At 42.9% G+C, this 14,778-nt stretch overlaps 1 protein-coding gene across 1 annotated transcript in view; it reads right to left on the minus strand.

Moving 5' to 3' along the window:
• LOC111970056 (dual serine/threonine and tyrosine protein kinase) overlaps positions 1-11,491 on the minus strand; it is a 38,914-nt gene extending 27,423 nt beyond the window's left edge. Inside the window, exons 1-2 of the mRNA XM_023996548.2 lie at positions 10,243-11,491; positions 5,574-5,983 (exon numbers count right to left, since the gene is read on the minus strand). Of these exons, the coding sequence (XP_023852316.2) occupies positions 5,574-5,983; positions 10,243-10,447 (615 nt within the window). The 5' untranslated portion in view covers positions 10,448-11,491. The remainder of the gene's footprint in view (positions 1-5,573; positions 5,984-10,242) is intronic.
• Positions 11,492-14,778: the final 3,287 nt, after the last annotated feature.

Here is a 14,778-nt window from a genome sequence, read left to right on the forward strand (position 1 = left end):
TTAGACCAGAAATAGATCTCACTTGTGACTGATATAAGCAAACTCCTGACACTTTATTGCACATGTTTTGGACATGTCCGAAATCGACAGATTTATGGATATCAATTTTTGCGAGACCTGTGAAACCTTCTGCCGTTATTGCATTATTGGGGAGTGGCACCACTGGAGGCCCCTCTAAACAGTTCTATTGAGTGGCACCACAGGAGGACCCTCTAAACAGTTCTATGGCAACATGCTGGCATGTACTACTCTTCTAGCTAGACGTCTTCTACTATTTAAGTGGAAAGATCGGTTCCCTCTTACTTTTAACCATTGCATAACTTCCTTTATCCAACATCTCAAGCTAGAGAAAATATGCTACTCCATTAGGGGATCTGCAATTACATTTTAAAATATCTGACAACCTTTCCTATCTCTTGTATAAGACTTGGAACCAGCTAATTTCACAACTCCATAAACCAACCCAAATTAGAATTTGTATCACTATTTTTACTCTTTGTTTTATAAAATCTTTGTTATTTTTATTTTTTAAATTTTTGTTATATTACTCACTGTATATCATGCCTGCTTTAAGTCTGGTTTTGGAGTTGGGCTCTGTTAAAGCATGGGGAGGGGGGGTTGGATTGGATTTGATAGGGGATCCGTGTGCGTTTTGCCCTCTACCTGTTCTGTCTGTGTTATCTGTATAAATCATGAAAAATGCCTAAATAATAATAATAATAATAATAATAATAATACATGTGTTAATAGGGCGTTGGGCCACCACAAGCCGCCAGAACAGATTCAATGCACCGTGGCATACATTCTACAAGTGTCTGGAACTCTATTGTAGGGAGGTGATACCATTCTTCCATGAGAAATTCCATAATTTGGTGTTTTGTTGATGGTGGTGAAAAACGCTGTCTCAGGAGCCACTCCAGAATTTCTTATAGGTGTTCAATTGGGTTGAGATCTGGTGACTGAGACAGCCATGGCATATGGTTAACATAATTTTCATGCTCATCTAACCATTCAGTGACCACTCGTGCCCTGTGGATGGGGGCATTGTCATCCTGGAAGAGACAACCCCATCAGGATATAACTTATTCGCCATAGATTGAAAGTGACCACTCTGAATGGCTGTGTATTTATTGGTGTTTACCTTACCCTCTAAAGGGTTCAATGGACCTAAACCATGGTAGGAAAATGAATCCCACACCATACAAGAGCAACCAGATCCCTCATTTACTCAAGTGCTTCCTTTATTTTGGCAGTTACCTGTATCAACAAAAGTATCATTCTCTTGCATGAGAAATGTCCTTACACTCATTTTTTGTACTGGAGTTTAAATAAAAAGATTCCTAGGTTGAGTAAACATGCAGGGTAGTACACAATATTTATCCAATCCTCATTGGCCCCCACATAAACTACTACCAGTCACATTATTGTTTTTCTAACTGGGACAAAACTCAGACATAGTATGTGCTGCCAGTGCCATCCACCATAAAAACAAACACAGACCTGTCTGGTCATGGGAAAGGGTATGGGAGGGCAACAGAAACCCAAGCAAGAAAACATTTTCACTCCACGTTTGATTAATTACACAGTAACAGCCACAGAAATAGAACGAGAGAGCGTGCGAGGGAAAGAGGAAGAGAAATGGAGGGGGGGGGGGGCAGACTGTAAAAGAGCGAGAGAGAGAGAAATGACTAACACAGCCACACAAAGGAGACAGTCAGTCCCGTCTCCAAGAAACAAGAGCTTTGGCCAACTGAGCAGTCTCTTTAGAACAAAGATAGCGTGCAAACATTTCTTCACAACCAATCAAAATAAATAGAATGTTTGAATTGCCATAATGCAGTCAATTTCCAAATGTAGTCCAACTGCTGAATATCTATGGGATATTTTGAAGACTATTTTATCACCCTTATGGGTAAATCCATTTGAATTCAATCACTTTTTGACAGCACCCCTTTTGATTTGAACAAAACCTTCCATACATATTTGCCCAGTGTAGAAGTGGTCAGAATGTGACTTTTTGGACCTGAATGCCAAAACATTAAAGAGATAAAGGTGCAAAAAGTTGACCTATTTTGCATACAATGAGACATCCATATCATCAAGACTGGAAAAGATAAACAGTTAAGATGGATATCATTTAAAAGCTTACAAACAGCGCTGTCAAACTATTTTATAGTTACTGGAAAAATGTGTTAATAAAAAATAACATTTTCTAACCTTTAACGTCAACCATCTAAAAACACGTGAACTCAGATGTTTTTATATTCTCATACCCGTATTTTCCATCATCTGAGGTTGTGTTGTGCCCGCAACCGGTTCAGACGCAAAATGCTCTGGAATACAGGGTGGGTGTCATGTTTTGGCTGATAAACGTATTCAAATGGGAATAACACTGAAATTTCTACTTTTGTATCACAAAGATGGTTGGAGGTTAGGGTTAGGGTAGAATAAACATGACCATTTAAGTTGACATTTGACGTGGGTGGACCGGCAGCCATGTCAATAAAATGTGCATTTCAATAGTGTGCCAGCTAAATTGCAGTGGTCTAACGGGATAAAATTCATAGAATGGACTTATTTCTATGATTGAAATTACCCCCACCCTGTATTCGAGAGCATGTTGTGCCTCAACCAATGGTAGGTACAACAAAAAACCTCAGATAATGTAAAGTAGCTACAACATGTGCAAAACCGGAGTTTACACGTTTTTAGATAATGACAATAAAATTCAAAAAATTATAAAATAGTTTGACAACCCTGTTTGTAAGATTTTAAAAATGATATCAAACTCAACCGTTTATCTTTTCCAGTGATGAAGACATGGATGTCTCCTGGTATGGTGGGTATGCAAAATGGGTCAACTTTGAGCACCTTTATCCAAAGTCCAAAAAGTCACTTTCTGACCACTTCTTCCATGGGCAAACATGTATGGAAAGTTTTGTTTGAATCAAAAAGGTTGCTGGTTCAAATACCGGAACCGACAAGGTGAAAAAAATCTGTTGCAGTGCCCTTGCGCAAGGCACTTAACCCCAATTGCTCCACAATGGCAACCCTGGCTGTGACCCCACTCAAATCAAATCAAATGTATTTATATATATCCCTTCTTACTATCCCTTCTTACATCAGCTGATATCTCAAAGTGCTGTACAGAAACCCAGCCTAAAACCCCAAACAGCAAGCAATGCAGGTGTAGAAGCAGGGTGGCTAGGAAAAACTCCCTAGAAAGGCCAGAACCTAGGAAGAAACCTAGAGAGGAACCAGGCTATGAGGGGTGGCCAGTCCTCTTCTGGCTGTGCCGGGTGGAGATTGTAACAGAACATGGCCAAGATGTTCAAATGTTCATAAATGACCAGCATGGTCAAATAATAATAATCACAGTAGTTGTCGAGGGTGCAACAAGTCAGCACCTCAGGAGTAAATGTCAGTTGGCTTTTCATAGCCGATCATTAAGAGTATCTCTACCGCTCCTGCTGTCTCTAGAGAGTTGAAAACAGCAGGTCTGGGACAGGTAGCACGTCCGGTGAACAGGTCAGGGTTCCATAGCCGCAGGCAGAACAGTTGAAACTGGAGCAGCAGCACGGCCAGGTGGACTGGGGACAGCAAGGAGTCATCATGCCAGGTAGTCCTGAGGCTCACTGTGGGTGTTTCAGGGGTACTTGGGATATGCAACAACAAAAAAATTCCAGCAACAGGACAAATATAAGCACCCCTCAAAAGTACTATTATTATTATTATTATTATTATTAAGGGAGGCTGTCAAAAAGTGATTGAATTCAAATGGATTAACCCCTATATCAGACAATAATGGACGGTTGCAACCCACAATCTGCATATGTAAGCAATCATTTTTTATTCTCAGTCGAAAACATTCTTTAGATAAAGAAACACATCTAAAAAGCTTTCAAACTTCTAATGTTGCTAATAAATGTTTGTCACTTCAAACTGGTATGATCCAATAACAGCATTCTTGGAGAGTCTATGCTAAAGATGTCTCGATCCATTGTTGAAAACAAGCCTGACATTCTAGGCTATATGAACTTGTGGCAGACTGATGTCGGGGAGGTTATCTGAGAAATGCATCCATACATAGGTTAGCACTATCCCAGTCATGTGTGTCACTGTGTGGCTAACCTGGGGAGAGAGGGGTGGGGAGCCCAAAGGAGGGGAGGGTAATTAATGAGTTAGCCCTTTTATCTCCTGGCCTCCCAAAACAGGGCACTCTGATTCTGCCATGGCTGTGTGAATGTCACAGTGGGCTGAGAGCTGCTTCCCTGCCTGCCAGCCTCTAGCCCCCCTGATTAAACAGCAGCAGCAGCTCTTTGAACTACTGCTCTGACTACATTATTAAATACACCACAGCCTAGCCTACCCAACCTGGCACATGCGTTTGCATTATCATGACAAGATGAATTAGGTTGACAAGCGTCAGAAACATTACATACAAGCCAGAATTGTGCAGCTTCTCAGGTAAGGTGTTGTTAATCATTGAGTAAACAATAGCACCCTGTTTAGCATATCTGAAAACAGAACAGGAAAAATAAGATGGGTAAGGGAGCATTCCACTTCATAAGATTGATTTAATGTGTGTGAGTAATCACATAAGTCAATATGTGATGACCTACACTGGCTCCGTCACTACTCCATTTATACTCAGAATCCTGCCTCGCCAATTTAACACAAAAGCGACAAAACTTAAGGACAGGGCAACCTGATATCAGCTTTTTGTGCTCCAAATAAGAAGCTTACGATCATAATGAATTTGGCAAAACACAGAAATAAAAGAAAACACAGGCAGCAAATTATGACAAGGGATAACAAACAGTGCCCTGCTGGAAGGATCCAGTCGTAACCATGGCAACTTCCTCATTGCAGTGAAGGGTTTAACTTTGGAAGTTTTTTTCCTTATGTGCCCCGGTCATGTGAATCGCACCAGCCCAGTGCCATTACGTAAGGTGAGGGTGGGCGGGGGGCCGGGCGGACTATAAGGCAGTGCAGGCAGGGCCTAGATAATGCATACGTCTCAGGGCTGTCAGGAGCCTGGCTTCCATGGCGACCAGCTAAGCGAGGCCTTTGTTTGAAGGATTAAGCGCCACTTTTCTCAACCCGCACGTGACAACAAGCAAGCACAGTGCAATCCACAAACCAAGGCATGTTAGTCAGCCGAGCAAGATGGGCTGTGTCTGTCCACCTGGTAGAGGAGTCCACTAGTCCTCCGTAAGTAACCTCTGGTGCCAGAGAGAAAGCTCTGACTAACATGGGGACTGATCTACTCTATGTTACCAGCCTGGAGAGAACGATTAAAAACAAGCCTACCATTCTAGTTCCCATAAGAGAGAGAACTAACATATCATCAGTGAGATGACAGTATCATCAATCAAAGCCAAAAACTCAAAAGACTCACTCTCATGCGAGCCAACAAATCAGGCATTTATCAAATCAAAACTGTAACGTCAATGAGCATACCAATAAGTAAAAAGGACCTTTGACCATTTCTCCTGTAGGCTTACATTGCAAATACATAAACAAGACTCCCACCATCGGAATCCTCCTCGCATGTGCAAATGTAGGTATACCTGTAGCAGAGGGTGGTGCAGGGTGATCTCCAGCTCAGCCAGCCTATGGGCGGGGTCCTCACACTCCTCCTGGATCTCCAGGTCCTCCCGGGGAACCGTATCCCAGCGCCCGCAGTGGGCCGCCAGCTGGTGCACCAGCTCATACTGGCCGGGCAGCGCCAGGCTGAGTCGCGTCTGGCGCCCGTGGGTGAAGCACAGCTTCCTCCTCTTGCAGGAGGTGCCTTGGACGCCATCGCAGGCCTCGCCCGCCTCTGGCCCCAGGGGCAAGAGCCGCTCCCCCAGCAGGCAGTTGAGCAGCTGGTAGCGCGCGGCACAGTCCTGACCAAGTACCAGGATGTAGATGGCGCTGCCCACGTTGCTTTGCAGGAACTCCTCCTCATGCCGGGGGAAGGAGATGCAGCTCAGCTGGCCTAAGAGAAGGGACAACAACATATGGGTGTATAGAAGGGAACAGGGAATAGTAATGGTGGTGGGGGGGCATGAGTTGTTGTCCCTCTCCCTTCTGAGGGGTAAGGAAGAAGCCTTTTTCTTCAGGGATTAGGCCTAGTAAAAATCTGCATACGTTGATAATACAATGTAATGTTATAACACCATCTAATATCCCACTTTGAGTGGGAGCAAATTCCAACGGATTGGCTTGCAATAGAGAAATAACTGAACCTGTTGTGAACTGGTGTCTTGCATCTCTCTGTCTCTGCACTTCTGGCATAGGAAATGCCAGAGGGAGAATCTATTGTGTTTACTTCAAAGCCCCACCTTAAGCCCTTGTCTGTTATCTCCTGACCCATCTCTGTGGCAACCCATATTAACAGCACAACCAATTCAAACCTGGTTCATCATTAGGTGGAAAATACAGTGTGTTCGGAAAGTATTCAGACCCCTTGACTTTTTCCACTTTGTTACTTTACAGCCTTATTCTAAAAAGTATTAATTAGTTTCCCCTCTCTATCTACACACAATAGCCCAAAATGACAAAGCAAAAACAGGTTTTTAAAAATGTTTTCATTTACATAAGTATTCAGACCCTTTACTCAGTACTTTGTTGAAGTACATTAAGCAGCTATTACAGCCTAGAGGCTTCTTGGGTAAGACGCTACAAGCTTGGCACACCTGTATTTGGGGAGTTTCTCCCATTCTTCTCTGCAGATCCTCTCAAGCTCTGTCAAGTTGGACGAGGAGTATTGCAGCACAGCTATTTTCAGGTCTATCCAGAGGAGGTTCGATCAGGTTCAAGTACGGGCTCTGACTAGGCCACTCAAGGACATTAAGAGACTTGTCCTGAAGCCCCTCCTGCGTTGTCTTGGCTGTGTGCTTAGGGTCGTTGTCCTGTTGGAAGATGATCCCTCACCCCAGTCTGAGGTCATGAGTGCTCTGGAGCAGGTTTTCATCAAGGATCTCTGTACTTAGCTCCGTTCATCTTTCCCTCGATCCTGACTAGTCTCCCAGTCTCTGCCACTGAAAAACATCCCCACAGCATGATGCTGCCACCACCACGCTTCACAGTAGGGATGGTGCCAGGTTTCCTCCAGATGTGACGCTTGCAATTCAGGCCAAAGAGTTCAATCTTGGTTTCATCAGATCAGAGAATCTTGTTTCTCATGGTCTGAGAGTCTTTTGGTGCCTTTTGGCAAACTCCAAGCGGGCTGTCATGTGCTTTTTACTGAGGAGTGGCTTCCATCTGGCCACTCTACCATAAAGGCCTGATTGGTGGAGTGCTGCAGAGATGTTTGTCCTTCTGGAAGGTTCTCCCATCTCCACTAAGGAACTCTGTCAGAGTTACCATCGGGTTCTTGGTCACCTCCCTGACCAAGGCCCTTCTCCCCCGATTGCTCAGTTTGGCCGGGCAGCCAGCTCTAGGAAGAGTCTTGGTGGTTCAAAAACTTCTTCCATTTAAGAATGATGGAGGCCACTGTTCTTGGGGACCTTCAATGCTGCAGAAATGTTTTGGTACCTTTCCCCAGATATGTGCCTCGACACAATCCTGTCTTGGAGCTCTACAGACAATTCCTTCCATCTCAATGGTTGGTTTTTGCTCTGACATGTGCTGTCAACTGTGCTTTTCCAAATCATGTTCAATCAATTGAATTTACCACAGGTGGACTCCAATCAAGTTGTAGAAACATCTCAAGGATGATCAATGGAAACAGGATTCACCTGAGCTCAATTTCAAGTCGCATAGCAAAGTGTCTGAATACCTATGTAAATGTGATTTCAGTTTTTAATTTTGTATAAATTTTAAAACATTTCTAAAAACCTGTTTTCGCTTTGTCATTATGGGGTATTGTGTGTAGAATGATGGGGGGGGGGACGATTTAATACATTTTAGAATAAGGCTGTAACATAACAAAATGTAGAAAAAGTCAAGGGGTCTGAATACTTTCCGAATGCACATACAGGTTAAGACAACGTAATAAGTCCATGCGGGAGCGTTCAATAAATATATCTATTTTTTATAATTGAACCAGCGCCGTTGCTGATTCTACAGGATTAGCATAGAAAACGTGACCAGCGGTCGGGAAATCAAGTAATAAAGTAGCTGTAGATCATTTGAAAAACGTTTAAATGACCAGAACGACAGTTATTCTGTGTTTACTGAGTAGTTAGCTGAAATGCACTATAATTGTGTTTATTTTCCACTTTGATGGCGAACTTTCTGTACTGCTAATATTCCCTTTCGTAATTTTCACTCGCATTGCTAGTCCCATTGTTTAGAATTCTTCCCCATTGTTGCAGAGTTATGGGATATTAGAATCCCGTTGTTTTAACCTTTGTCATCTTCAACCTAAATGAATCACAGGAAATGGTCATAATCCTCCATGATGCGGAGTCACGTTCTAAAGCAGTTATACAACAGACAAAGACAATGCCAGCAATGGACTGCTCTACTCTGTTTCTCTCTTTCCCTCCCCACCCCTTATATTCACTCCCTCTTTCTCCAACCTGACACTGTTTCCTCTGCAGCTGTTTATCTTGTATTACTCTGCATGGTGTTTGACCTAAAACATTTTGCACGCAGTAGGCCTTATAATCCAATGAATGATTGAACCACAGTACTTTCATTAAAAAAAAATATACCTACTGTACTGTTTTCTACATCTAATTAGGTATTTTATTCAAGTTCACTTAAGACACCTTGCTTAAGGAGGTGGCAGCTCATTTTATCACAACTATGGCATTCATAAGGTTTTTAATTGAGGCCAGAAAGACCAGCCGTGTGTGTGTGTCTGTGTATGTGTCTGATTCTAAAGGCGGTGACTGAGTTCATAAGGTTTTGTATAAAAATGGCCTATAGGCTTAATAAAAACATCCACTTGGAATTAGGTTAAACAGCTGCACTTTCCATTCAGTGATGACTGGTCACATTTTGTAGCATGTTACTAGAGCTTGAAACATGTCATCTGGCATGGCAACCTCTCTGTGGTTTGTTGTTAGACTGAAAGAGATATTTACAGCCCTACTTGATGGAAAGGATAGATTTGCTTTTCACATGAAATTTGAAACATTCTTGGTAAATGTGTGTAGTGGTGACACTAATCCCACCAACATACCTTAGTGGACAGGTAGGTTGGGCTTGAATGACAGCCCTATTAGACAGTGGCTCAAAAGAACTCACATCTCCTAGACAGGAACGTGAGAATCACACTCACACCCTGCTCATCAGCCCACACACATTTCAAGGTCAGGCTATCCCCAAATGAACTAGTGCAGTGACTAGTGCAGAGTTTAAAATTATGAAATTAGGATGGCTTACAGCATGTGGATATGTAGCCTACTATGTTATTTATCATCATTACATGTTTCCTTTTGCCTCAGTTCTTTCTTAAGAGGGAATCTCAGCATGCTGGGTGCCCTTTGTCAGGTCATACTGTTGAGATAGACTTTAGCTGGCCCTAATCTGTTAATTTCCCTCTAAATCCTATTTAATGCATTTTCTACAGTCGACGTGTTGCAAAAGAAATCTCTGTCCGGCAAACAGTTGTTTTTTTTCCTGTGAGGGAATAGGCCATTTACCCTACCTCATTACTCCCATTCAGAACACAGTTAAACTATTAACAATATCCACCTGTATTTGCCATCCCACCACCGTATATGAATAGGGTACAGGTCAGAAACCTGTGGGCCCTTTAGGAATTGCCTGACATCAGCAGCACTTGTGCACATTCCTAATTGGAACATTATGGGATGTGCAGAGTCTGCTGTACCTAATTCAATCCTCCTTGAATGACCACAATCAGAAGAGTTCCCACTCAAACTCATTCTAGAATGACTGACATTCCTCTGCTTGTAGTCTGATATGTTTATGGGGCTTGTCCAAAGTTAATAGGGTTTCACACTGGAACCAATAAGCACATTCCAAAACGTGTTGAGTGGTGGCTCTCAATGAAGGCAAAGTCTGTATAATGTAAAAGAATCAGCCAGGGTCCTTCAGTGACAGGCATATTATAATGCTAGTACTGTAGCTGCTTGGATAAAAGTAACTTCAAGTACTGAAGTGTGTGTGACATGATGTGACAACCTAATCATTTAATATGGTATAGTTAGATATGCATGTTTGGATAAGCATGCCATTTTCTGAGGAATGTGGAAGTTTTACTGAACATTCTGTTGTGATGATGCCGAGAAAAGCGGTAATTATAGGTAACAAATGTGAACAGGTTTACATTCTTACCTGCCTCCAGAGCAGCTGCCTCCGAGCTGGCGGCCGATGCGCAGGCGTTACTGTAGTTGCGTTTTATTTCCCGGAAAAATGCGTTGGTCTCCTTCAGATTCTTTTTCAGTTGTATGGAGTGTTTATTGTAGCTGTTGAAAATCCGGGATAATTCTCTAGCTAAAGGAGTGACTTTCTGCAAATTTCCCCCACCTACCACCTCCATTGCAGTAGGTATTCGAGTCTGAAATGGGGAACAATAGGGAGAACGCTCTTCTCTTTACTGCTACCACCTTTTGAACTTCCAACCGAATATGGTATGCAAATGAACCCAGTCTTCAAGTTGTAATTGCCATTGCAAGTTATTGGACAAGAGCGCAAGGAGTGAGCGTCAATGTGATTTGCTGCTCCGTTTCAGTGAATTCTCTATGGTCTCACTTATTCAGATTTCCACTGTTGTTCAATTATTTGCATCAGTATCACTAATGTTTGCTTATTTGACTTCTAGGTTGTGCCCTGGGTTATGGATTTCAGACATCAACAGTCCAAAAAGTCCACTGTTAATTTAAAGGGCCGATTGTGCAAGTGATATCGCAGTGCTAGTGGGCAACGTTACTGCCGTGGGGAATTCCGGAGCAAAATCACTGCATCACACTGTCCACACAAACAAAACATGGCATGACAAACTTTGAACGGCATATAGCTAGTTTGATAACCAGTGTCCTCTAGCAAACGACTGTCTTAGCTAAAGTTAGCTATCGAACTTGCCAACTTCTTTCCAGCCCTAGCTAGCAGTGTCTCAGTTATGTGAGATAGTTAACGTTAGCTAGCTCAGTACTAGTAGCCTTACTTACCTTCCTATCCAGTTCCTATCCTACTAGCCAGCAAGCCAGGCATCGTATTCCAAGTTAATGTTTCAAGACAGCAGACCCATTACCCCAGCCGACGTTGTCGTTAGCTCCCTCGGGTAACCTTTTCGACTGGTGCTACATGAACTAGCGAGTTACTGCTAATTTGCTGGCTTATCCGAATTTCCACGGAAGAGATGGCTAATTAGCTAGCAAAACAAGCTCGCTGTCAATCACAGTTGTGATAAAGATGTCTGTCGCTACGCTCCTCAGTCTTCAATGAATGCTAGAAAAAAGGTATTACCATCACTCGAGGGGATAAACATTTGGAATGTTACAGTTTAGCAGCACTCTCTTAAAACAAACACAGACAGTTCGAAAGTACCTAGCTAGCTACAGTAGTTACTTGGGGAAGGACAATGTTTCTCTATTGCCTTCTGGGATATGTAGTTCTTCTGCCCAGAGAACATGGATTAATTTGCTACTGTTAGGGCGTAATCTCGTTTAACCCAGACTAAAATTTGCTCGATTAAATTAATGTTTTATTTACATTTACGCAGTCTGTCCACGATATATGATTTAGGATGTACGGTACTCAGGGACAAAGAGGCTCAGGTTTTCCATCCTCTTTCTCTGACAGGGCAACGTGTGAAAAACAGTATTATCTGGGAGACTGAATTTTAGAGGTTTGGTGTTGCAGTGAATTGGAATTTGGATCCATGCGACTGTCAATCGAACACTTAAACTACTAACTTCCCAGGGATGGACAAAAATGACAAAATATAATTATAAAATACAATAATGATCAATGTATTAAAATTAACTACAAAATACTTGTATTTAATTAAAATACATGTATTTTAAGATATAGAAATAACCTACATTTTAACTAGCTGGCCCGAAGAGCAACAACATTCTCAGTAATGGTTACAGAAACGTTTTACTTGCTATAACTGTTATATGTTGACGTTTATCTACCTTAGTTGAATTCATTGACTGTAAATAACTCTGGATAAGAGTGTTGGCTAAATGACCAAAATGTAAGTGTATATATGAAAATGAACATACCAAAATGAATTGCAAGCAACACTGGGTATTATTATTGATGTCAGGCAGAGGTGAATGAGAATAATACTCAGCATTTAAATGTTTTTAATTTTATTTCACTTTTATTTAACCAGGTAGGCCAGTTGAGAACAAATTCTCATTTACAACTGCGACCTGGCCAAGATAAAGCAAAACAGTGCGACAAAAACAACAGAGTTACACATGGGATAAACAAACGTACAGTCAATAACACAATAGAAAAATATGTATACAGTGCGTGCAAATGAAGTAAGGAAGTAAGGCAATAAATAGGCCAAAAGTGGTGAAGGAATTACAATTTAGCAATTTACACTGAAGTGATATATGTGCAGATGAGGATGTGCAAGTAGAAATACTGGGGTGCAAAAGAGCAGTAAAACAAAAACAAATATGGGGATGAGGTAGGTAGTTGGTTGCATGGGCTATTTACAGATGGGCTGTGTATAGCTGCTCTGACAGCTGACGCTTGAAGTTAGTGAGGGAGATATAAGTCTACAACTTCAGTGATTTTTGCAATTCGTTCCAGTCATTGGCAGCAGAGAACTGTAAGGAAAGGCGGCCAAAGGAGGTGTTGGCTTTGGGGATGACCAGTGAAATATACCTGCTGGAGCGTGTGCTGCGGGTGGGTGTTGCTATGGTGACAAGTGAGCTGAGATAAGGCAGAGCTTTACCTACTAAAGACTTATAGATGACCTGGAGCCAGTGGGTTTGGCGACGAATATGTAGCGAGGACCAGCCAACGAGAGCATACAGGTCGCAGTGGTGGGTAGTATATGGGGCTTTGGTGACCAAACGGATGGCACTGTGATAGACTGCATCCAATTTTCTGAGTAGAGTGTTGGAGGCTATTTTGTAAATGACATCGTCGAAGTCAAGGATCGGTAGGATAGTCAGTTTTACGAGGGTATGTTTGGCAGCATGAGTGAAGGAGGCTTTCTAGATTTAACTTTGGATTGGAGATGCTTAATGTGAGTCTGGAAGGAGAGTTTACAGTCTAGCCAGACACCTAGGTATTTAAAGTTGTCCACATATTCTAAGTCAGAACCGTCCAGAGTAGTGATGCTGGTCAGGCGGGCGGGTGCGGGCAGCGATCGGTTGAAGAGCATGCATTTTGTTTTACTAGCATTTAAGAGCAGTTGGAGGCCACGAGAGGAGTGTTGTATGGCGTTGAAGCTCGTTTGGAGGTTTGTTAACACAGTGTTCAAAGAGGGGCCAGATGTATACAGAATGGTGTCGTCTGCATAGGTGGATCAAAGAATTACCCGTTGCAAGAGCGACATCATTGATATATACAGAGAAAAGAGTCTGCCCAAGAATTGAACCCTGTGGCACCCCCATAGAGACTTGCAGAGGTCCGGACAATAGGCCTTCCGATTTGACACACTGAACTCCATCTGAGAAGTAGTTGGTGATCCAGGCGAGGCAGTCATTTGAGAAACCAAGGCTGTTGAGTCTGCCGATAAGAATATGGTGATTGACAGAGTTGAAAGCCTTGGACAGGTCAATGAAGACGGCTGCACAGTACTGTCTTTTATCGATGGCGGTTATGATATTGTTTAGGACCTTGAGCGTGGCTGAGGTGCACCCGTGACCAGCTCGGAAACCAGATTGCATAGCGGAGAAGGTACAGTGGGATTCGAAATGGTCGGTGATCTGTTTGTTCACTTGGCTTTCGAAGACTTTAGAAAGGCAGGGCAGGATGGATATAGGTCTATAACAGTTTGGGTCTAGAGTGTCTCCCCCTTTGAAGAGGGGGATGACCGCGCCGCTTTCCAATCTTTAGGAATCTCAGACGATACAAAAGAGAGGGTGAACAGACTAGTAATAGGGGTTGCAACAATGGCGGTGGATAATTTTAGGAAGAAAGGGTCCAGATTGTCTAGCCTAGCTGATTTGTAGTGATCCAGATTTTGCAGCTCTTTCAGAACATCAGCTGTCTGGATTTGGGTGAAGGAGAAGCGGGGGGGCTGAGCTGTTGGCCAGGGTTGGGGTAGCCAGGTGGAAAGCATGGCCAGCCGTAAAGAAATGCCTATTGAAATTATCGATTATCGTGGATTTATCAGTGGTGACAGTGTTTCCTAGTCTCAGTGCAGTGTGCAGCTGGGAGGAGGTACTCTTATTCTCCATGGACTTTACAGTGTCTCCTAACTGACTGTGTGTATTGGTTCCTGACTTCCCTGAAAAGTTGCATATCGCGGGGACTATTCGAAGCTAGTGCAGTATGCCACAGGGTGTTTTTATGCTGGTCAAGAGCAGCCAAGTCTGGGGTGAACCAAGGGCTATATCGGTTCTTAGTTCTACATTTTTTGAATGGGGCATGCTTATTTAAGATGGTGAGGAAAGCACTTTTAAAGAACAACCAGGCATCCTCTACTGACGGGATGAGGTCAATATCCTTCCAGGATACCCGCGCCAGGTCGATTAGAAAGGCCTGCTCACTAAAGTGTTTTAGGGAGCGTTTGACAGTGATGAGGGGTGGTCGTTTGACCGCAGACCCATAACGGGCGCAGGCAGTGATCGCTGAGATCCTGGTTGAAAACAGCAGAGGTGTATTTAGAGGGCAAGTTGGTCAGGATGATATCTATGAGGGTGCCCATGGTTACGGATTTAGGGTTGTACCTGG

Source organism: Salvelinus sp. IW2-2015, linkage group LG11 (assembly GCF_002910315.2).
Source record: "Salvelinus sp. IW2-2015 linkage group LG11, ASM291031v2, whole genome shotgun sequence".
Lineage (NCBI taxonomy): Eukaryota > Metazoa > Chordata > Actinopteri > Salmoniformes > Salmonidae > Salvelinus > Salvelinus sp. IW2-2015.